General features: G+C 41.4%; 3 protein-coding genes across 5 annotated transcripts in view; 1 reads left to right on the top strand and 2 right to left on the bottom strand.

Annotated features, from left to right (window-relative positions):
• LOC127944199 (N-fatty-acyl-amino acid synthase/hydrolase PM20D1.2-like) overlaps positions 1-9,699 on the top strand; it is a 32,851-nt gene extending 23,152 nt beyond the window's left edge. Inside the window, exon 14 of the mRNA XM_052540041.1 lies at positions 9,462-9,699. Coding sequence (XP_052396001.1) covers positions 9,462-9,487 — 26 coding nt within the window. The 3' untranslated portion in view covers positions 9,488-9,699. The remainder of the gene's footprint in view (positions 1-9,461) is intronic.
• The window catches only part of LOC127944202 (acidic mammalian chitinase-like), a 41,068-nt gene extending 17,349 nt beyond the window's left edge, over positions 1-23,719 (bottom strand). The window contains exon 1 of the mRNA XM_052540046.1: positions 23,625-23,719. Within this exon, the coding sequence (XP_052396006.1) occupies positions 23,625-23,652 (28 nt within the window). The 5' untranslated portion in view covers positions 23,653-23,719. The remainder of the gene's footprint in view (positions 1-23,624) is intronic.
• Positions 4,170-23,694, bottom strand: LOC127944200 (acidic mammalian chitinase-like). Of its 3 annotated transcripts, none has more exons than XM_052540043.1 (11): positions 23,625-23,694; positions 23,506-23,532; positions 23,025-23,229; positions 22,843-22,899; positions 17,174-17,339; positions 16,802-16,926; positions 16,516-16,639; positions 16,178-16,360; positions 15,991-16,107; positions 15,783-15,915; positions 4,170-7,975 (listed from the first exon to the last, which is right to left on the bottom strand). In XM_052540043.1, exons 1-11 carry the CDS (start codon positions 23,650-23,652, stop codon positions 7,941-7,943), a joined length of 1,200 nt encoding a protein of 399 aa, XP_052396003.1. In that variant the 5' UTR covers positions 23,653-23,694; the 3' UTR covers positions 4,170-7,940. The 3 variants fall into 3 exon arrangements, with proteins under 3 accessions (XP_052396003.1, XP_052396002.1, XP_052396004.1); XM_052540042.1 differs by lacking the exon at positions 4,170-7,975 and adding an exon at positions 10,204-10,709; XM_052540044.1 differs by lacking the exon at positions 4,170-7,975 and adding an exon at positions 14,676-14,698.
• Positions 23,720-24,722: the final 1,003 nt, after the last annotated feature.

Here is a 24,722-nt window from a genome sequence, read left to right as displayed (position 1 = left end):
GATTTAGTCCGAGAGCTTTCTGTCCCTCCATTGAAAATGTATGTACAGTATACTGTCCATGTCCAGAAAGGTAATAAAAACAGTCCATGTGTTGAACATGGTGCTTGGGGGCAGGGCCTCCAGCACACTCTCTCTTCCTCTTTAGCAGTCTGTCAGGAAGATGGCTTGGTAGCCGAGGATGGCGTACTGGCTCTCTCGCAGCTCGGGTTCCTCCTCTGAGCCTGACGTTCCCTACAAGGCCCTGACCACTGATTGTTTCAGATGAAATGAGAGTCCTGTTCGGGGCGGGGCATCACTGGGTCCACGAGTCCAGCTTACTCTTCACAGGCTCGTCAGGTGCATTCCAAGCAAGGTATAGCTCCGTTTCAACCAAGCTCCTTCTGGAGGTCTGCAGGGCCCTCTTGGTCGGGGTGGTCCGGCTGAGACTCCCAATACTTTTCCAATGCAGAGATCGGCATGGAGTCGTCTTCCTCGCCAGCTCCGAAGGTGACAAAGTTGGCGGCGACAAGGGATGGGCAGAAGCTCCATGAAGTCAACAGTTTAAACTCATCCTCTGGCGAGGGAGGGCCCACCACCTCATCCCCACTGTTGCCCAAGCCACTTCTCTCCTGGCTCTGAGGGCGCACACTATCAGCTTGGTGCAGTGGGCGCATGGGTCATCTTTAAAAGCTTGCTATGAAGCCACTACTCTTGTGGAATGAGTCCTAAGTCCTAAGTCCTAAGGGCGAAGTGAGTCCACGCGCCTCATAGGCTAAAGATATAGCCTCCACCAACCAGTGGGACATCCGTTGCTTTGTGACAGCATGACCTCTATTTTTGTGTCCAAAACAGACAAACAGCTGGTCGGTCTCATGCCATGAAGCTGTTCCATCAACATAAGTCTTCAGGGCCTATAAATCCCCAACTCTCTTGAGGGAGGATAAAGTCACAAGAAGAACTTTTTTTTTCCGATTTTTTCCGATACAGTTTCCAAGGGCTCGAACAGATGTCCAGATAGAACTTGCAACACAATGGATAAATCCCATGAAGGAAATTGCGCAGGGCGGAAAGGCTTTATGCAAGGCGAACCCTGTATAAAGCGACCAGCAGATGACAGCCCACTGAAGTACCGTCTGTATATACGTGTGAGATCAGTGGGGGGGGGGGGGGGGGGTGCTGAGAGCTGTGGGAACAGAGCGAGGCCGGTGGAGTGATTAGGAAATGAGCAACACCTGCTCCACTCACCGGTCTCGAGTCCCACAGAGGAGATCGGAAAGATACAAAAGAGGAGCGGCGACAGTGAAGGAAGAGAGAGGACCAGGCCTGGACTTTATTTTGTGTTTTAGTTTTTGCCTGTGCATGGCAGTCGTCCATGAGGGGCTGTCACGCTGTTTTGTGATTATTTTATTATTAAAGTTTCATTTTGAATGTCCGCCAGTTTCCGCCTCCTCCCTCCCGCAGACGACTTTAGTTATATATAGCTAATCTAGTATCTGGTGCTAATTTCCTTAATTATATGTCAAACCCTATTTTACTAGCAGTTATTTAACTGGAAATTAAATTTTCCAGTTTTCACTGACTTTGCAAGATGGTGAGCCATTCTAAAGTGACTGTAATCCTCCAACAGCAGGTTCTCCAGATGAAGGCTTTCAGCAGCCATTGCAAGAGAAGCTGGTCATTTCAAATCTGTGATTTCTAGAATATTGCATCATTACCGTGTCACTAACTCATTCAAGTCCCCCAAAAAGGCTGGTCATCCACAAAAGACAAATTCACAAGTGACAGGATGGTGCAGAATATCCCAATGGGCAATGGGTTCAACACTGCAGCTGGAAATGCTTGCCAATTCAGTGCTGAAGAGCATGGGGTATTATTATATTAATTTATTATATTAATTTAAACAATTATTATCAAACAGTTGTTTAAACTATGTGTATATATAACTGTGTGTTTCTGCATAAAAATAAGGGTCATTTTTGGCTTTGAACCAAAACAAAGCCAAAAAGGCAGCGCAGCATCTGATTTTGCAACTTGCAGCACTCAAATTTGATTAATTAAACCATAGCCTTTTGAAGCATCTTCCTCTTCACAATACCCCATAGATATGAAAATTGCATATTCATAAAGTTGGTCAGCAGCAGGAATCATGAAGTGCTCTAAAACGTCCTGGTATACGGCTGCGTTGACCTTGGACCACAGAAAACACATTTTTGAATGGGTTTTGTTTCACAATCCTCTCCAGGGTGTGGTTATCCCTATTGCTTGTACACTTTTTTTTTCTACCACATCTTTTCCTACCCTTCTCCTCTCTATTAATGTGCTTGGACACAGAGCTCTGTGAACATCTAGCGTCTTTTGCAATTACCTTTTGTGTCTTGCCCTCTTTGTGCAAGGTTTCAATGGTCGTCTTTTGGACAACTGTTGAGTCAGCAGTCTTCCCCATGATTGTGTAGCCTACAGAACTAGACTGAGGGGACTTTCACACTGGCAGTTTAGTGCAGAACGGGGAACGGTTTGCATGAAAAACCACTAATGTGAATGCTGCATCGGACCCTGGTGCGCACTGGGGTACCTTTCCTACCTGGAGAAGGTGGTCTGAGTTTGGTTGCTCCCGAACTGTGGCACGGTTCACGTGAATGTGGAAGCAACATGGACTCGGGTGCACACTTGTTCAGGAAGTAAAGTATCATGTGCATGCGTAACACTGTCAACAGTGGTCATTCACTATGCTGTGCATTATAGCACCAAAATAAAAATAAATATAGTCGCGTTGTGTTCTCCATGTGTTTTCCATGTGTGTTTGCGATGGGTGACTGCAAATGCACCTGGGTTCGATACAACTATTAAGTGTGAAAGAAGACCAACGCTGCGGGTGGCGATTGGAACAATCGTGCTCGGGCTCGGACCACAGCAAACGAGCCTAGTGTAAAAGCCCCCTGAGAGACCATTTAAAGGCCTTTGCAGGTGTTTTGAGTTAATGAGCTGATTAGAGTGTGGCAACAGTCACTGAACTGTGGAAGAAGAGTGGACCAAGATCACACCAGAGCAGAGTGAAAGACTGTGGCCACAGATGCGTTAAAGTCATTCAAGCAGGGGCCTCTATACTTCCTACTCATTTTTGACTGCTGAAACCTTTAGACATTTTAATTGTAATCTTTCTTTGTGCTACAGTCATTGCTGTTCTCTAATTCTGACCACTGTGTTTTCCACAAAATAAAGGTTTTTTTGTTAAAGTGTCTTGGTTATTTTCTTAAACACCTGTTCTACTAGCATTATATACTAAAAATCTTTCACATTTTAAATGATAAAGATTACATTACTTGTGTTCATAAATTCTCTAATTTTGATCTCAACTGTATATATTCACCATATTATTAATTAATTGCAACATGTAAACACATAAAACCCTTGTGCTGGTATTGTCTGTGTACTTTTCATATGCAGCATGTTGGAGAGAAAACCAGACACAAATGCCTTTGTGAGGACCACAATGGCCATGACTATGTTTAACTCGGGCCTCTCTTTTTTTGTTGTAATTCACAAAGTAGCATGGATAGAGATCTGATTATTTCTCTTTTCTCTGACAGATTAACATAATACCATCATATGCTGAAGCTTTTGTCAGTTTCCGTATCCACTCAGCCCAAACACTGCAGGAGGTGAGAGGTCATGACTCATTCAGTTCTGATTGCTCATCTATTAACTTTTGCCCTCCACACCTTCTTCACACCAACCAGTTTCTCTGTGAATCATTCTGATTAAAAACCAGATTTAATCTTGAGGGGTAGTTCACCTAAAAATTTAAATTATGTCATCTTTAATTCACCCTCATGTCATCACAAACCTTAATGACCTTCTATCTTTGGTGGAACACAAAAGAACATAATTTGAAAAATGGTTTGTTCTTCTGTCTTGTTTTAGGTTCTGGAGGTATTTGAGTCAACTGTGTAAGATGAGCATGTGAAGGTAGAGCTAGTCGCTGGATTCGACCCACTGCCCATCAGCTCCTATGATAAGCAAGCGTTTGGCTTCCAGATCACAAAGAAAAGTGCAGAGCATGTTTCCTCGGCTCACAGTGGCCACTGGTAAGACAAGTGATCAATTTCTGCTGAAACACCCCTTACATACATACATTGACTGATGAAGAGCCACTTCTAGATGATCTATGATTTCCACCCACAGGTGTCAAGTCAAGTCAAGTCACCATTATTTATATAGCGCTTTAAACAAAATACATTGCTTCAAAGCAACTAAAAAACATTCATTAGGAAAACAATGTGTCAATAATGCAAAATGACAGTTAAAGGCAGTTCACCATTAAATTCAGTGATGTCATCTAAATTCAGTTTAAATAGTGTCTGTGCAATCATTTGCAATCAAGTCAACGATATCACTGTAAATGAAGTGACCCCAACTAAGTAAGCCAGAGGCGACAGCGGCAATGGAGAAAAAACCTTGGGAGAAACGTCTCAGGTTATGAATGTAACCATGGTTCCATGAGTAGAGAACAAGACACTGCGTCCTCTAGGGGGCGCATTAGGGAACACCTCGTCATGACCCATGTCTGAAGCATACTTTGAAAAACACCAACACGTTGGCCGGTGACAGCATCTGATGCCACTACTGGCGCTACTATAAATAAGCACCCGGAGAGCATGTCATTTACTTCTTTGTCTAAAGCTTCCGTCCGAAGCATGGCAGGGAGCTAGAGGATGCAGTGTCTCGTTCCCTACTCAGGGAACCATGGTTACATTCGTAACCTGAGACGTTCCCTTTCAAGGGAACTTCGAAGTACCAACTCTCACCATAAAGGATTTTAGAAAGAACACCCTCACCATAAAGGATTTTAGAAAGAACACAGAGCACTAGCGTGCGAACTTACCACAGTATGGATTTCAGAAAGTGAGCAAAGACTTCACGTGCACATAATATGGATTTTAGAAATACTGTTCTAAGGAGGGGCTCTCGTGGCACTCTGAACGAGCAGCTCACAGAGGAATGGTGTATCTCAAAAAATATGTTTGAGAATATCAACTCAATCTGTGGAACTAACGCTGGAGCACACTGGGGAAAAAACAGAGAACGCTGTCTCATATGAGGAGAACTCCAAATTTAGAGTAGCGCACTCATACGTGACCCTTCCTGGAAAAGGGGACCGCAGCTAAACTACCACGAGGATCGCCTAGATATCCTCATATACCTCATGTTGAGGTATGCAATGCTTTAAGTGTATAAACAATTACACTCTGACTGAATTGAGCCAAAGGAACCAAGGTCTAACCATCTCGAAAAAGGAATGAAGCTGAGCGTATAACACTTATCGTACAGGATTTCAGAAAGTGCGCAGAGTCTTGCATGCACACTTACCACTTTAGGAAGTACACAGAGCGTAGCCTGTATACTTAGAGGTTCCTAAGCATTGCAGAGGCGCTGAACCGTACGGGAGAGGCAAGCTCCAATTTTGCAAACCTCTGGCGAGGGGAGCATCACCTGAGGCAGTATATACAGTAACAATTCTGTAACTACCACCTCCACCTTCCCGCTGGATGTGAAAGTGCATATAAGTGGCCAGAAGGCCCCTCAGGGTGACCTGGCTGGACATCCATGAAATCCCCTGCAGTGCTGTGCCAGTTCTGATGATCAGCGAGGCTCCCACAGAAGCCTGTGATCTTGCCGTCTAATACCAGAGCATGAGACCAGAAGGTCGGTGCTGATGGGTGTTAGTAAATGCTGTGACTGAGCACTGTAAAGGAGACTCACAGAGTTTGTTAGTAGACACATAACCACCAACAATTTAACCCATAAGTGTATACAGAAAGGGTTACATACACACCCACCTTTCTGTACTGGAGCCCCGCTCACGGGGTGCCTCCTTATAGTCCGGACAATCAGTAAGGTGGTTACTATGAATATACAACCAACCAAAAACATCATGGGTCCAGCATAGGAGACTGTTATGTGAGACATTTTTTCACCTAACCTCGATCAGGTGGAGAGCTGGTGGTTTCAGGAGAATTAGGCAGGGGAGGATAAGAGCAGAAGTTAAAAACACCCAAAGGGAATGATTAGCTTACCTAGGTATCACTCCATTTCGGGTGAGAATGGTCCTGCTTACCTCTTCGTGACCCACCATTCCTCTTGCCCCTGCCCACAGGCGGGAGAGGAGCTCGAGCTGCAACTCTAGCCTTCTGCGCTTGTCTTTGATCCACAGATCGAGAAGGACCAGGAACTCTATGTTGTTTGGGCTCGGACCTGGAAATTTGTACAATGAAGAATTTAAAGACAGCTGAGCGCCCCCTTGCCTCCCTGAACTTCTCGACCACTGTCTCGACGAAGGTACCAAAAAGCTCAGAAGGTGAGACTGGATTTCTTTCCTCCCGATGTCTGCCAGGTTCACCCACAGATGTCTCTCCGCTACTACCATGGCCGCCATAGACCTACCCATGGCAGAGGCGGCCTGCTTGGTAGCATGGAGAGAGAGGTATGTGGTGCGGTGCAGCTCGGCTACCTGGTCAGCTGAAAGGCCCTCACCTTTATCCAGGTCCTTCAGCAGGTCAGCCTGATAGGCCTGAAGCACTGCCATCGTGTGCAATGAAGCCACAGCCTGACCTGCTGCTACGTATGCTCTGCCATTTAAGCGGGATGTATCTTGCAAAGAGGAAGATTTAATAGAGGATGTTTCCCCAAAAGAGAGATAGCTAGCCAGCATCTCTTCTACAGGGGGCATCTTCTCATAGCCATTTTCGCGCATGCCCTTGATGTTAGCACAACTCAGATGCTGAAACCGATGGATCCGAGAATAAAATGGCCTCTTACATTTTTTTTCTACTTCTGCATGTAAATCAGGCAAGAATGGAAGGCTCACCTGGGCTGGAGGGCTATGGTCAAACAAACGCACATCAAAGGCGACCTTGCGGCGTAACTTTGCTGACACGATTCCATGGCAAGTCCAAGTCCAACTTTATCCATAACCTCTAACAGCTCCACATATGCAAGGCAGGAGGATTGAGAAGGCTCAGCCTCAGCTTCTTTGCCACCCTCAGACATCTCCTGCTCTTCCTGGGCAGAACCCAGCAGAGCACTAACTTCAAAATCAGAAAGGGTTAATGACAACACATCTTCCTCCTGAAGTTCACTCTCAACTGTCGCCGAAGAGCATGAAAGGGAAAGTCCCTCTCTAAACTCTTCAACGAGATCCACCTGTAATCCCCACAAGCTCATTCTCCTCCGTGCCTCAGCGGCGGCGAGTCCTGAACCGCGGGAAACAGATGGCTGTCCCAAACGAGAGAGGAGCTTTTTCATAGAAAAATGCTCACAATGGACGCAGATCGCCCCTTCAAAGACATTGGCCAAACAAGAGACGCAAAGACTGTGTGTGTCATCAGGTGTCAAATAACACCGACATGGATGTACACACTGTTTAAACGCCTTGATAGTGGATGCCATGATAAACAAAGCAAGATCACTCTTACCGTGGTCGTTTCTCAGATGCACGCTTCAAACAAAACAGTCACTGAAGACGAAGAAGATAATGACGTGCTCTCCGGGCGCTTATTTATTGTTGTGCCGCTAGTGACGTCAGAGGCTGTCGCTGGCCAATGCGTTGGTGTTTTTCAAAGTATGCTTCACGATGAGGTGTTCCCCAAAGCGCCCCCTAGAGGACACAATTCGAAGTTCCCTTGAAAGGGAACAAGGCTCAGTTGAGGGGCCAGTTCTCCTCTGACCAGACGAAACCAGCATTTCAATTCCAGGCTGCAGCAAAGTCAGATTGTGCAGAAGAATCATCTGTGGTCTTGTCCCGGTGGTCATCTGAGACAAGGTCTTTACAGGGGGTCTGTATCTGGAGCTCTAGTTGTCCTTGTCTCTGCTGTCTTTCTGGGCTGTAGAGGTCCTCTCTAGGTGCTGATCCACCATTTGGTCTGGATACATATTGGATCCGGGTGACTGCAGTGACCCTCTGATCAGGATACAGACTGGATCTGGTGGCTATGGTGACCTCGAAATAAGAGAGAAACAGACTAATTTTAGCGTAGTTTTTATGCGTGATTTGAGAACGCAGTGGACATGGAGGATTATAATGTAACAAGAGCTCACCATTCAGGGCTTTATAAGTAATAAGTAATATTATTATAATCTATACAATGTTTGTGAAGGTTTTGGGGACATATCCTAATGAAAATGAGGAATTAATAATAGTCAGAAGAAGATCAATGACTTCTGAAAGCACCTCTTTTAGGAGCTTAGATCGAACAGAGTCTAACTTACATTGGTTTAAATGATTTAACAAGTTTATACAATTCTCCCTCTCCTATAGTAAAGAATGAGTGGAACTGTTCCTCAGGGGATCCATAGTGCACTGTCTGATGTGATACTGTAGCTGTTGGCTGAATGGTTACAATTTTATTCCTACTAGTATCGTTCATAAAGTCATTACTTCTGTGATGTTGGGAAATGTCAACACCGATGCTTTATTTTTTGTTAATTTAGCCACTGTATTGAATAAATACCTGGGGTTATATTTGTTTTCTTCTAAAAGAGAAGAAAAGTAATTGAATCTAGCAGTTTTTAATGCTTTTCTATAGGATAGGTTACTTTCCTGCCAAGCAATACGAAATACCTCTAGTTTTGTTTTCCTCCAGCTGCGTTCCATTTTCTGGGCAGCTCTCTTTAGGGTGCGAGTGTGCTCATTATACCATGGTGTTGACTGTTTTCATGACTGTCTTCCTTAACCTTCCTTAAACATAAAGGAGCAACTGTATTTAAAATTAAAGAAAAGAGAGAGTCCATAGTTTTTGTTATATCATCAAGTTGTTCTGAGGTTTTGGATATGCTAAGGAATTCGGATACATCAGCCAGATTACTTACAAAGCAGTCTTTTGTGGTAGAAGTGATGGTTCTACCCAATAGAGTTCAGAATGTCTATAAATGCTGATCCCAATGCATCTGTTTCATTATCAACATGGATATTAAAACCACCAACTATTAAAACTTTATCTGCAGCCAGCACTAACTCGGATGTAAAATCAGCAAACTCTTTATAAAGTCTGTAAGGTGACCTGGTGGCCTGTATACAGTAGCCAGTACAAACATCACAGGGGATTTATCATTAACCTTTGTTTCTCTGGATAATGTTATATGAAGCACCATTACTTCAAATGAGTTATACTTAAAGCTTGCCAAGTTATACTTGAAGCCTTCAACACTGACAGCCGTCACTACAAGGATATCACACAATATCTACGCTAAGCTCAGTCATGGTTCAAACAAGGTGATTCTCAGAGGTAAAACATGGGAGAAATGCTCTTTGTAATACAGTGGAGTATCCCAGCTTTAATTGGCAAGTATTTATATGATTAAACATTCATGTTCCTCCTCTAGATTTCACAGTTTGAACAAGAGAATCTCCATTCAGAACTATGAAGAGATTGTGCTGTTCTACTTCCAGCTCATCCAGAATAATGACATCAGGAAGTTGCAGCCACCTCACAGCAGCCAGCATGAGCTGTAAATGGTGCGATGTTGTTTACACTAATGAAGACAGGACTGAACTAGTTAACTCTGAATAGGTCTGCCTTAAAATGCATAGTAATATTTATGAAATTTAATTGTCAGACATGCTGCTTTGGTGTTTTGGACTAACCTTCTGAGAGATTCATGTCAAAAAGCCTGAGCTCTACATAGAGCTGTCCAATCAAATGCTTTTTATAGTTATCTTGCTAGTGTTTCCATTCATTCAGATTTTATGAAGGTCCGTTAAGGTTAGTGCTGTGGTTCTTTTCCAAAGCTTGTATTATTGGCCAACAGATTATTAATTAGATATTGTGTTAGCCTGAAGTGATTTATTATGAGTTATTAAGTCTGGCTTCATTAAACATTTACCTCTGGATATCACTTTCATCACAAAGCTATTGCTCAACACAAAAGGTATTGTTATTTGTTGTTTGAATTTTACTTTGAATCCTTAGTTATTTTTGTTGAGACTTAAAATTACTGTTAATTAACTTTCAAATTAATTTGAAAATTTAAAAAAGTTAAATTAATTTTTCATTTTAAGTTTAAATTAATAAATAGTTTTAATGCAAACATAGATGTGTGTTTTGTCTTTTATTTATAAAAAATATTCAAATATAGATTTTTTTTTATCTAAAAATATGTTTAGAAATTAACCATGTCACAAGGATACCAAATGCAGTCCCAATCTAAATGTAAAAAAAATGCAGAAAATTCATGATTAATCAGGTTAGTTTTATTCAGACATATTAGACAGGCTGTGCTCCTTTCTTAAGACACAACAAAATGTAGCATATTATTATTTTAAGAAAGTAGTATTATATAATTGACCGTCTGTTAAATTAAAAGACATGATCACAGTACTAAAAGGTAAAGTATGGAAATTTTGCACAACTACTGGTGGCAAATAGTAATGAAAAAAAAAAATACTGTTACAGTGACAACACAAGGTTAATTCTTAGGCCAGTCACAGCACTTGCAGCTGGGATTGTAGACTGTGTTTGAAGGGCATATCTGAACAAAGGTCCTGCCATTAGAACACCGAATGAAGGTCTTCAGGTCATCTGCAGTTACAATTAACCCATCTGGTTTGCCTACACAAAACTCTGACAGAGCTGTCGGGACAACAGGAGGTCTTGTGGGTTGAAATATGGCAGTAGATGCAGTTGTTGTGGTCTCAGCAGGCTCATTTGTTGTATTTTGAGAGACAGGTTGAGTATCTGGAGAGGAAAATTTGAATTTGATATTTTATCTTAGTTTTCCAGTTATGAATCTAGTTTATTACACTGCTCTGGAATACCTGATTGGTCAGTTGAGGCATCCAGCTGTCTGATATTTGCTAAAATTTGGCTTCATCATAGCAACACTGTGACTGAAATCAGTGATACTTCCATATCTGATACATTAAGCTCTGTCATGTTTCATACTAATGCATCTGGTGCCATCTTGCATGCAAGTTATCAATTTGAATGGAAAAGACCTCAGAAGACTTCTATATGAAAATTGGTGTGATATTGTGGCAGTGTTCATCTTGTTGCTTAGCCAATCATTTTATGGACTATTGTTTTATGTTTTGTTTTTGTTTTTGTTTTTTTAGCAAAAGCTTTAAGATAAAGTACAGGTAATGAACCATCATGAACTCAAGTCAAATCAATATTTCACATACATGTATTAATTTATGGAGTGTAGCATGGGCGTAGGTTTAGGGGGGGACGCTAGGTACTAGTCCCTATGAATATTTTGAGATGACAAATTTGTCCCCACCAGTATTTAAGCTCCTTTGAACTGCTATTTGGATCTTTGCACTGTTATTTGGATCGATTCTAACAGCCAGGATGACGACAGTACAAGAAACGCCGTAATTTGATTGGCGGCGGGGTATCTGACAGGCTACACGCGCGGGCCGGGACTACTTTTGTGCTTGCACTAGCAGCGAGCGGCTGATGTGTGTGTGCGTGCGCGCGCGCATGTTGACGACGGCCGACGGTAAGTTACAAGGGCTGTCTCTCTGCCACATACACAAAAACATTTTAATATTCCGGGGGGTTTTTTGCCCCTTTTTGTACTTTGTAGATGCCACCCAAGAAGAAGAAAGGGGACATAAGAAGCTTTTTCATAAAGCAGAGTCAAATTGTAAGTAGGCAAAATAACTAGCTAGCCACAAAAAAAAAAAAAAAACCTAGCAGTAGCTAGTGGCTGACCATGCTTTCAAATGCATATTCTGTAGGAAAATAGTATTAACTGGTGATAGTAATACCCAGGATGATATAATACTACGTTAGCACGTAACTGAATGTCAATTAGCCTGTATCTTAATTTAGAATCTTGCAGTCAACATAAACATGAGTGTACTGGAGGGTAAATAGTGTTTATAATAGAAAAAGGTTATTATATTTGTTTATTTAGATTTGTTTCCTTGTGGCAGAATATTTTTTGTTAGTGTAAATACTAATGTACATAATAATTTATCTTAATAAAACGTTTGGTTGTTCAGCGTTACACAGTCTCAGATTTTTATTTTTTGAGAGTGCATTTTTGAGATTATAGTAAATCACCATTAAATCACTGGTATCTTACAACAAAATAATTCCGGGGGGGGGGGGGGGGGGGGTTATGAGGGTGTCCCCACCAAAGCTGAGACCAAACCTACGCCCATGGAGTGTAGTCATGCAATAAGTGGGATAATGTACAGTCAATCCGACATTAGCACAAAATAAATCACGACGGAGTGACATTTTATACATGTTTTTTTCTTTATAATCTTTGTACAGGTGTGATGTATCAGACATGTTTTGAAGCCCATCTGCCACATAATACAAAAGTATGAAAGGAATGAAATTACTTCCTTACGAAATTAACTCTCCAAGCCAAAACTCAGGAGCTCACAGAAAACAGATACCATTCTGCCATGCACAGATAACATTCTACCATGCAATAAAGCACTAAAACTGATGTGGAAAAGAGATCTTCAAGGAGTGCAAACAACACCTATTTACGACCTCCTTCCTCCCTCTCCTCTCCCCTCCTTGCCTCTCCTCTCCCCTCCTTGCCTCTGACTCTCACTCTTCTCCTTCAAAAGCAAGAATATCCATATGCCATATTATATCTTGTGAAAATGTTGTTTTTTTCCACTTCATGTTTAGTATCATTTTAAAGGTCTCTGTGCGATTGGTAAAATGGTCTCAATTTCACAATAGTCATTTATATTATGAGAAAGATCAAGAACTTTTGTAGAATTGTGTTCTGCTGAGAAGGTGTGTTCCCCTTTAGGGGTCTTTGAGAATGTTTAAAGGGGGGGTGAAATGCTCGTTTTCACTCAATATCTTGTTAATCTTGAGTACCTATAGAGTAGTACTGCATCCTTCATAACTCCAAAAAGTCTTTAGTTTTATTATATTCATAAGAGAAAGATAGTCTGTACCGATTTTTCCCGGAAAAACATGAGTGGCTGGAGGCGTGACATGTGGGCGGAGCTAAAGAATCACGAGCGCCAGTAGGCTTTTGGGTTGAGCGCGTCTGGAAGCTGTGACATTACCGTGAAGAAAAAACCAACCAAAACAAACCACGACTAACAGTAAGATTCAGCGTATATTTATGATCCAGAATCAGATCCCGAGGCTGAAATTGAACAAGAGCAGCATCAGCAATCAGTCTCTATGTGGTATGTACTGAAACTGTATATATTTGCTTAGCGGTTTTTGAAAAATGACTAAGTTCCACTTTGTCGTCTTTTTTTTTTTTTAAGCTGTACATGTGGAAAGTGCAGTTTGATGACAACATCGCATGTTGTTTACTTGATGTGCTTACGCGCCGATAGCCAAGTTAACAACACAGAGATATTTGAAGCAGTTTTACTCACCGCATGCGGATCCAACACACGATCGTGACCCTTTTTCGTTGGGACTGCATTATCCTTAAGAAATAAACGATGTGCAAATCCGGCTTCAAACTGGACCTTGTTTGTAAAACAAGCATCTTCGAAATGCAGGGAACAAACACAAACACTTGCTCAGCTCCGTTGATGCTCTGTAAAAATAAACTCCATCCACTGGTCCCTTAATGCCGTTTCTCTTTTGGTAATCTGTGCAGGGTTGTCGTGCCCTGGCAACCAAAAACACACTCCTTTTGTGACATTTCGCGACGCTCTCGCTCTGATCAGTGAAGTCTGTCGTGCTCTCAGTGCTCTGCTATACGGGAGCTCATGCTCTTCCAGCAGAAGTGCCTCAGGACCCATATAAGGAAATTCCGCTCCATCTAACGTCACACAGAGCCATACTCGAAAAAAACTTTCCGAAACTTGTGACAAACCGGAAGCAGTATTTTTGGAACAGAAATACTCCTTCAAACGTACAACTTAATTTTTGAAACTTTGTCCATGTTTAGCATGGGAATCCAACTCTTTAACAGTGTAAAAAACTCAGTATGCATGAAATAGCATTTCACCCCCCCTTTAACTCCAACCAGGTTTGACCATTATGTGACCATGGGAACCTATTGAACCGAAATGACCGTTGTGTTTTTACAACTGATTTGAAGATTTCTTTGTTGTCTGTTCTGAGTATTTAAGGGGAGTGACAAAACAGTACTGCGCGATTCTGTAGTCAGATCAGCCCATAGTGTGGAGTACTATATCTCATCTTTCTGAAGTCAGGTATACTATTATTTACTCAAAAATGTAATTGTGTTGAACACATTGTGCCCATAGAGCACATTGTATAGTTGTTTGTGTTACTACCTGTGCACATTGTCTAGTTAAGTTTATTCTCTAAAACACCTGAGTGCTTTGCTATACATTTTAGAACATGCGTCTTAAATTAGAATAACTGTTACATGTGTGACTATGTTAAATGTGTTTGTCTCCTGCGTGGATCACGTGGTTGTTGCCCATATGACTACAGTGTCTGTACAGGAGCAAAGTTGCCACGCGGTTACAATGTGATTCACAATTGCAATATCCTTTCTAAATTGGCTTCTAATTGTTTTCATTATGTAATTGACATGATACAATTATACCTGACTAATAATAAATTGTTATATTTGATTTATCCTAAACTCGTCTGAAATCATTATGACTAGTAAACTGTGAGGAGGCTTTTGTTACCACAAAGTTACGGCCAGGGTAGGTCAAACTGAAGGCTCGAGAATGATTGGAGCAGTAGGCACATCATCGGAGACCTTCTGATTTCTGTCTATCACTGCTGTTAGCAAGCTGTATGGGAAAAGACTAAATAAACTACACTTTTGGGTAACACTTTAGAATAAGGTTCCATTAGTTAATGTTAGTTATGTATTAATTAACATGAACAAACAATGAATAATACATTTATTACTGTATTTATTCATCTTCGTTAATGTTAGTTAATGAAAATACAGTTATTCATTGTTAGTTCATGGTAATTCACAGTGCATTAACTAATGTTAACAAGCACAACTTTTGATTTAAATAATGCATTAGTAAATGTTGAAATTAACATGAACTAAGACTTATAAATGCTGTAGAAGGATTGTTCTTGCTTAGTTCATGTTAACGAAAGTAGTTAACTAACATTAACTAATGGAACCTTATTCTAAAGTGTTACCCACTTTTGTTATAAGCAAGCCGTAGGCGTCAGGCAAAACATGTATTAGTCTACCTACACCCTCTGACTAGCATCAGACTGGAGAGTTTGTGATCGTAAGATCCACGTGAAGCTAGCGTGAGACTTAAAAGAGACATTAGGTCCCCAGTGAATGGATAATTGAAAGTATAGTGAGTCCGAGATAATCAAATATCAAAATTGATACATAATCAACCTTTGTGATCAGTTTTTAAATAGAAACATTGTCTAAATTGAATGATCACGTGAAATTGGAGTCAGATTGAGCATGGATCTAGACTAGGATTTAAACTAAATCCTGATAAATTCAGAAGCGCAAGTAAAAGACCGAATACGCATTAAACCTTCGACCAGGCCGCTGGATTCTGTTATTTGGGCTGGCGGGTGGATCCTTACAAGTATGCCATAAAAATTAATGACATACAAGGTCAAAATGATGAGATAAAGTTTAAATTATGAAATATTAAGACATGATTATAAGAAAAATATATGGCATATTAAGTCAGTTACGAGATCATTATGAAATACTAAGACTGTTTGTCACCTAATGATGATTTCATACCTTCGACTTTTTCTCTCATGAATATAAAACTTAGTATCTCACCATTTCTAATTATTTTATAAATAGGTTTTAATAAAACACAACTTTTTTTGTCTTCTGTGCTAAAAAGGGCTTCATTAAGATATAAGACATACCATTATTAAGAAGTTTATGGAGCTGTCCAATGAGAGGGTATATGCCCTGCCCACAGAACTGTCCTGTAAAGTCATCAAGATCCAGAGTCCAGACGAAAGCTCCTCCAAACTTTTTCTCCTTTAGATAGTTCACCTGAAGCAGACCAGATCTAGTTATTCTGAACATGAGATTGCATTACATTTTATGTAACTTTTATGAGGCATTTACTTTAGTCTCAAAACTTTCTTTGGTGTCAAATCCCACCCAGTCCTGGCCCTTGGTTGCATAAGGAACTTTCTGATCATCAATCCATTGTACAGTGGTTCCTTGAAGGAAAGTACAGACCTGATGGAGAAATATTGGTCCATAACTCTAATAATTTTATTGTGTACATGTGTTTAGGTTGTGGTAAGACCTCATAATAAGACCAGAATCCGGGCTCTCTGGTATACTTTCCAGCTGATCCAGGACCACTAGTTGGAGCTCCAACTCCACTGGCTGCAGATGCCAAGTGAAATGTTCTTCCATAGGTTGCAAACCCCATCCTCAGCTTCTCCACAGGGGCACCCTGATCTCTCCAGTATGTCATTGCAAAATCCTGCATTGTCATAACAAATCACTTATTTCCTGTTGCATGTTTCCAGCTTCTTGTTATTTACAATGACTCATAGTATCATTCACAATCATTTGTATGATTTATATGATATTATATGTCAAAAGCTAAGAATTCAGTAGGATATAAGGCCTTCTTACAGTATTTAAGTAGATATTGTCTCCTGTTTCCCCAGAGCCACGGTACAGAGGACTGTTGTGCCCAGTAACAGTTTCCCATGAGCCATGGAAGTCATAGGTCATCACATTAATGAAGTCCAAATACCTGCATTACCAGAAGATAAACGTAAATTCAGAGTCATCAGTTCGGGCTCAAGACATTCAACCAAATGAAATCATTAAATATTTATTCAATTGGTATTTTGATGTATGCTCTCCAAAACATTTTAATTATTAAAAAGGAACAAAAACTCTTCAGAAGACATACTTGGCAATTTCTGCAATTTCATAACCAGCATCAATGTTTTCTTTCCCAGCAGCCACTGCAGCAGAGAGCATGAGTCTGGGGCGTCCAGTGGCAGCACCCTCTGCCTCATAAGCTTCCAAGAGCTCCTGTTATAGTCAAAAGTTTTCAGTTGATTAAGATGTTCTTTTCTTCTCTGTTTTCTTTTAAAACAAACATATTTATAATGGAAATATAAAATAATAAATAAAAATCAATGGCCATGTTGGAAATCTGGCATTCAATTTAATAATTTTAATTAATATAATCTAAAATCTAAATACAAATAAAATAAATAAATATAATATATTTATATATAAAATACAAATCTTACAAAACAAATCTTACTGTAAGTACCTTACAGAGCAGAGTGAACCTTTGCTTGTCTTCTGGAGGACTTCCACGAGAACCTGGATACTCCCAGTCCAGATCCAGACCATCAAAGCCATATTTCCTCAGAAATGTGATGGAGGACTGAATAAACGTCTGCCTGTTTGCTGATGTGGACACCATGATAGTAAACCTGAATTCATTGCGAGAAGTTTCATGAAAATGAAATAAACAGTTATGTTTATCACCTGTTGGGCAAGTTAAAATGTAATCAAATTACTAAATACTGGTTACTCCTTTTAAAAGTAATCAAGTTACTTTTATGATTACTTTATTTCAAAGTATTGGTGTAAGTCGTGGCCTAGTGGCCTAGAAAGTATGACTCCTAACCCTAAGGTTGTCGGTTCGAGTCTCGGACTGGCGATACCATGATTTAGGTGCCTTTGAGCAAGGCACTGGTCCCCCAACTGCTCCCCGGGCACTGCATCATAAATGACTACTCACTGCTCAGGGTGTGTGTTCATAGTGTGTCTGTCTTCACTGCTGTGTGTGTGCACTTTGGATGGGTTTAAAAGCAGAGCACAAATTCTGAGTATGGCTCACCATATACTTGGCTGTATGTCACTTTCACTTTTTCTCCATGAAATTTATGAATTCCCAGCATAGGTTACACTCTCCTAATAAATATATATTACAGCATCAACATTCACAGAACAGTTATTTTTAACTAAAGCAAGAGGCTGCTGAATGCATTGTTTGGAGGGCAGAATGCCAGCAAATAGCACTGCTTTTATAATCTCTAAAAGACATCTCAGTTCATCGCAATCTCACAAATATCTGTTCTAACACAAAAGACAAATGCATTGCTCTACGCTGCAAACGTGTGTTATAGCCTAATTAGGTAACTCAGGATTTCAGCCGGAGGTCCGGGTATCTCTTGAACGGAGAGACCATTTTTAAGAGCACAGGTGAGAAGCACAGTACTCTGCAACCCTCTACGAAGACCGCTGGGTACAGCACAGAGGAGGTAAACACAACTACTATACTGGGGCTCTATAAGAAACACTGAATAAGACAGAACTGGACTAGACTTAGACAGGACAAGACTACAGCAAAGTAACGGTAACACTCAGCTATGTGCATCTAGGTTGAACAATAATACGACAACACAGACACAAAAAGAGAGCTGGATATAGCGAAGGCAAAGGAGACAGATAGAGAACAGGTGTGGTGATGAGAGAATGGAATTCAGCTGACGGTAATGAGGGGTAAGAGTGAGAATAAGACAAAAACAACCAGCAGAGGGAGGTAAGGGATGAAAAAGAAGGAAAAAGCCAGGATCATGACAGTACCCCCTCCTCAAGGTGCGCCCTTCTGGCGCATTAGAAGACGGGGACTGAAGGGAATGGTAGAAATCGAGTGCAATCTACAAAGGGCGGATCGGACCATTCTCCAAGTTCGTCTGCAATGCTGGATGAACGCTTGTACGAAAGACACCTTGGATTCAGTGTTGGAAGGAAAGAGGGGGGGCTGGTAACCTAAACAACCCTGGAATGGCGACAGACCGGTAGCAGACGCGAGGGTGGAATTGTATGCATGCTTTGCCCAAGGAAGTTGTTCTACCCAAGACGCGGGGGAAATGCGAGACTACTCAACAGCCGACCGATAGTTTGATTAGCGCGTTCAACCTGACCGTTCGTCTGTGGGTGAAACCCGGAGGAGAGACTAGCTGAGGCACCGATAAGGCGACAGAACTCCTTCCAAAAGAGGGAGGAGAATTGTGGCCCTCTGTCAGACACTACATTCTCCGGGAGACCATTGATCCTAAAAACGTTTTCTACGACTGTCTGAGCGGTCTCCCTGGCGGAGGGGAGCTTAGGGAGGGGAATAAAGTGGGCAACCTTGGAAAAGCGATTTATAATGGTGAGGATAACGTGGTTACCTTTGGAGGGAGGGAGACCAGTGATGAAATCAAGGGCGATCTGTGCCCAGGGGCGAGATGTCACGGGAAAGGGTCTTAGATACCTGGCAGGGGGTCTATTACTGACCTTCGTTTGGGCACAGACTGGACAGGACGCAATAAAGCGGTGGATGTCTTGTTCATGGGAAGGCCACCAACACCTCTGGCGAACGGCGGCAATGGTGCCTCTGACCCCTGGGTGAGTGAATAATTTAGATGAGTGTGCCCACTGAAGGACAGCGCGACGAGCGGATGGAGGAACAAACAAAAGCCCCATAGGGCAGAGTCTAGGTGTGCGAGTACAAGACAGGGCGCGTTTGACCAGGCGCTCAATACCCCAGACGGCCGCGCCCACTATGGCCCACTGAGAAAGGATGCCCTCTTCAGACAGTACAGACTCAGAAAAAGGGAACTGGCGAGAGAGAGTGTCAGGCTTTAGATTCTTGCACCCCGGCCGGTAGGAGATCGTAAAATCAAAACGCGTAAAGAAAAGGGACCAACGAGCCTGACGGGCATTAAGTCTCCTGGCTGACCGAATGTATTCGAGATTCTTATGGTCAGTCCAGACTACGAACGGGACCGCAGCTCCCTCCAGCCAGTGTCGCAACTCCCCTATCGCGAGATGAATGGCCAAAAGCTCTTGGTTACCTACATCATAATTCTGTTCAGCAGTAGTAAGGCGATGCGAAAAAAATGCGCAGGGATGAATCTGATCATCGGCAGAGGAGCGCTGAGAGAGGATTGCCCCAACACCCACCTCTGAAGCGTCGACCTTGACGATGAACTGTCTCTCTAAGTCAGGGGAGATAAGGATAGGAGCAGAGGAAAAGAGCGATTTGAGACGTTCGAAAGCTGCCTCCGTCCACAATAATTGAGTCTTGACCAAAGTGAGCGCAGTTAGGGGGCCGCTACCTGACTGAAATTTTGGATAAAACGTCGTAAAAAATAAGCAAAACCCAGAAAGCGTTGAAGGGCGACACGAGATTCTGGTCTGGGCCAGTCAGTAACAGCGCAAACATTGACAGGGTACATACTAATACCCTGGGAAGAGATAACGGAACCGAGAAACGTGACCGATTGAGCGTGAAAGGTGCATTTCTCCGCCTTGACAAAAAGACGGTTCTCTAATAGTTGTTGAAGAACCTGTCTAACATGTTGCATATGAACTTGGAGATTCGGAGAGAAAATCAAAATATCGTCAAGGTAAACGAACACGAACAGGTTTAACATTTCTCTAAGGACATCGTTAACAAGAGCCTTAAACACAGATGGGGCGGTAACTAGCCCGAACGGGAGAACACAATATTCAAAGTGCCCAAGAGGTGTATTAAACGCCGTCTTCCACTCGTCACCCTCCCTGATATGTACAAGATGATAGGCATTACGAAGGTCCAGTTTTGTGAAGTATTGTGCCCCCTGCAGGATCACGAAAGCAGGTAACATAAGGGGTAACGGGTACTGGTTCTTAACCGTTATGTCATTCAAGCCTCTGTAGTCTATGCAGGGCGCAATGTGCCTCCTTCTTCTTCACAAAAAAGAACCCAGCCCCTGCAGGAGAGGTGGAAGGAACAATAGTGCCTGCGTTTAACTATTCTGAGAGATATTTCTCCAGAGCCTTATGCTGGGGAATCGAGAGAGAATAGGGCCTCCGGCAAAGAGGAGTGGTACCCGGAAGAAGTTCTATGCTGCAACTGTATGGCCAATGCGCAGGAAGAGATGTGGCCCGGGAACGACTTAAAACCACCCGCAGATTGAAGTACTCCTCAGGAACCCCACACAAATCGCCTGGCTCCTCCTGACGGGAGAGGCAGCAGACACAAGACATCTGACATGACAAACCCCAGGAGAGTATGGAATTATTAGCCCCAATTAATATGAGGATTATGTTCAGACAACCACGGATGACCCAAAACTACATGGGTCTCCGGGGAATTAATAACTAAAAAATAAATAGTCTCTCTGTGGTCACCGGACACGGTGAGACTCACCGGTGCTGTAGAACTGCTAACCTGGGCAAGAACGCTACCATCTAGGGCGAAGATAGAAGTGGTATCCCGGTGACAGTATGGGTAAAAAAACAACCTCACACTGAGTAAGGAACGGCAGACACTCAGTGGGTTCGCCAGAGTAACATGGGGGGTTATTGACCCACAGCTCGGGTGAATCCTGGAGGATGGACTGGGAAGTGTCCCTCAGAAGTGAATGGAGTTGCTGCATAAGATCGGTTGCCTGAATGGATATCGAGTCCACCATACGGCGAGCCGCGGTGGGTTCCTCATCGTGCCTTTCCACCAGCGCTCCTTGCATCTCAACAGCGGTCTGGAAAGGGTGACTCCCAGCCTGATCCATTCATCATTGGTCGGATTATTCTGTGATAAATGAGAGGCGTCTAAAGACAAAAGCAGGTACAGTCTTGTTTAATGAAAAAGTAAGGATGCGTCGGACAGCTGATAAACAGAACTAAGGATTCACAAAGTAATTCAGGGTCCTTGACCACTTCTTCAAAGGGGTAACTCAGGATTACGGCCAGAGGTCCTGGCGACTCTTGAACGGAGAGACCATTTTTAAGAGCACAAGTGAGAAGCGCAGTACTCTGCAACCCTCTACTAAGACCGCTGGGTACAGCACAGAGGAGGTAAACACAACTACTATACTGGGGCTCTATAAGAAACACTGAATAAGACAGAACTGGACTAGACAGGACAAGACTACAGCGAAGTAACAGTAACACTCAGCTACTTGCATCTAGGTTAAACAATAATCCGACAACACAGACACAAAAAGTGAGCTAGATATAGCGAAGGCAAAGGAGACAGATAGAGAACAGGTGTGATGATGAGAGAATGGAATTCAGCTGACGGTAATGGGGATAAGAGTGAGAATAGGACAAAAACAACCAACAGAGGGAGGTAAGGGATGAAAAAAGAAGGAAAAAGCCAGGATCATGACAAATCGTTTATAGCCATGGCCGTAGTCAGGCTTTGAAAAATAGTGAGGTCCAGGGGGCTTCTATAATAACCCCCTTATTATAGAATTGTGCTATAATAACCCTATGAATACAACTTAATTATATATGTTACTCTAACACTTGAAAAGAGACAGAAATGTAGGGATCTTTTTGGAGGGATGCTCATTTTTAAATTATACCCTATTTATTGCATCAAAGTTTGTTAATAGGCTACTATATTTATGAGGTGAATAATTTTATCAGTTAGGCTATTTATTATTCATGCACACTAGCCTATTTTATATTAGTTCATGATGTTGCATTCTTGCAATAGATGAATAACCATTTGTTTAAGATATTTTATGTTTAGATATTTCTATTTTCGGTAGTCCTGTGAATCATTATGTTCTCCCGCATCTTGCACACACGAGTGTCTCGCACCAGCAACCGTGCATCTTATCCCGCGCTGATGTTGTGTAGGGGCTCGCGGGAGCAGGTCTCTTATCCACTGGCACATGACTCAACAGTGCGTGTAGTATAGGCCTACTAAATCCTTTTTACTATCACTAGATTATAAAACACTGCATTCCGTCAACAACGTAACGCGGCAGTAACGTATGGAGACCTTGGCTTGTAACTATACTCTAATTATTATTTCGAAAATTATAATGCTTTAAATTACTCTGTTACTAAAAATGTAGTCTAATCAAGTAATGCGTTACTGCACAACACTATTTTTTTTTTTATCACAGATCCTTCAAAATTCTGTGTTTTGAGCAGCATTCTTACTGAGCTGTGCCAAAGTTCCATCCTCCAACAGCCAAGAGAGTTTTCAGACTGGGATTTCTGTCAAGTCAAATATTTGAATCATTATTTTCTGTATTGCACTCGGACAAACAATCATTATTCAAAATAACATAATGAATTTTATTTTATCAAATGCATTCAAAAACAAAACATCACATATTTACTTTTCCTTTAGTCCATTGAAAGATTTGTAGAGAGTTTCATCATTCCATTCGTACGTGACCAACTCATTTGCCTGATTAATTATGGAAAAAGCATAAATTAAATGAGTGCACAGATGTGGATCCACATTTTCTGGCAGGTACTTTCCAACGTCAGGTCTGTACTGTGACCAATTTGTGAAGTAGCATGCGAGTTGGGAGGCCCATCCTGAAATAAATGACAAAAATTATAATATAATATATAGCAATATAATATCCAATATTAATTACAATATATATATATATATATATATATATATATATATATATATATATATATATATATACAAATATTATTATAAGCAATTGTTATTATATTTATTCTTTCTATGACTCTACGTATGAAAAGCTGTTTACAGAATGGATAAAAATTATTATTAGTAGTAGTAGTATATAGTGATTTTGAAACATTTAGGAATCAAACAACAAATTAAAATAAAATTACCAAAGTGACACAATGCCAGGGAAAAGCCTGAAACAAGATAAAAAGAAATGTTAACATATGAAACACCCTAAGGCATTGGAGCTCTTAAAAATCATTTCTGTAAGATCACAATCACGTACCAGCTAGAAAAATGAGCTTGGTCATCATAATGGGACGGTCGTATCAGTCAAGAAACTCTGTCTGCCACTGCTGTTTGAATGACAGAAGTTGTTGTTTATATAGACTAACCCCTAACACACATAACTCCCTGCTTAATATCAGTGATTAACCAAAAACAAGAACACATGGAAATTTCCCTGAAATAGCAATTCCGTCATCTGCCCTAGTTGTTGTCATACAATACATTTTGTAATCATTGCACTTTAACAGTCTTACAGGTTTTGTACATTGTGATTTTAGGTGTGTTTGTTTCATTGTTTAAACTTCGATGACTCAGTGAATCAAGTGTCTACTCTGAACAGTCATTTCAAAAACACACACCTTCTCAAAACATATTAAGTCTTACTTACTTATGGAATAAAATTTATACTGATCCAAAATTACAAAAACGATTCCAAAAAGTTGGGACACTGTACAAATTTTGAGTAAAAAAGGAATGGAATAATTTACAAATCTCATAGACTTATATTTTATTCACAATAGAATACAGCTAACATATCAAATGTTGAAAGTGAGACATTTTTAAATGTCATGCCCAATATTGGCTCATTTTGTATTTCATGAGAGTTACACATTCCAAAAAAGTTGGGACAGGTAGCAATAAGAGGCCGGAAAAGTTAAATGTACATATAAGGAACAGCTGGAGAACCAATTTCCAACTTATTAGGTCAATTGCCAACATGATTGGGTATAAAAAGAGCCTCTCAGAGTGGCAGTGTCTTTTGGAAGTCAAGATGGGCAGAGGATCATCAATTCCCCCAATGCTGCGGCAAAAAATAGTGGAGTAATATCAGAAAGGAGTTTCTCAAAGAAAAAGTTTGAAGTTATCATCATCTACAATGCATAATATCATCCAAAAATGTTGAGAATCTGGAAAAATCTCAGTGCGTAAGGGTCAAGGCCGGAAAACCATACTGGATGCCCGTGATCTTTGGCACCTTAGACGGCACTGCATCACATACTGATACTGTAATGAAAATCACAACATGGGCTCAGAAATACTTCCAGAAAACATTGTCGGTGAACACAATTCACCGTGCCATTCACCGCTGCCGGCT

Source organism: Carassius gibelio, chromosome A23 (assembly GCF_023724105.1).
Source record: "Carassius gibelio isolate Cgi1373 ecotype wild population from Czech Republic chromosome A23, carGib1.2-hapl.c, whole genome shotgun sequence".
Classification (NCBI taxonomy): Eukaryota; Metazoa; Chordata; class Actinopteri; order Cypriniformes; family Cyprinidae; genus Carassius; species Carassius gibelio.
Note: the sequence above shows the minus strand (reverse complement) of the source record. Positions and strands in the feature narration are given on the sequence as shown.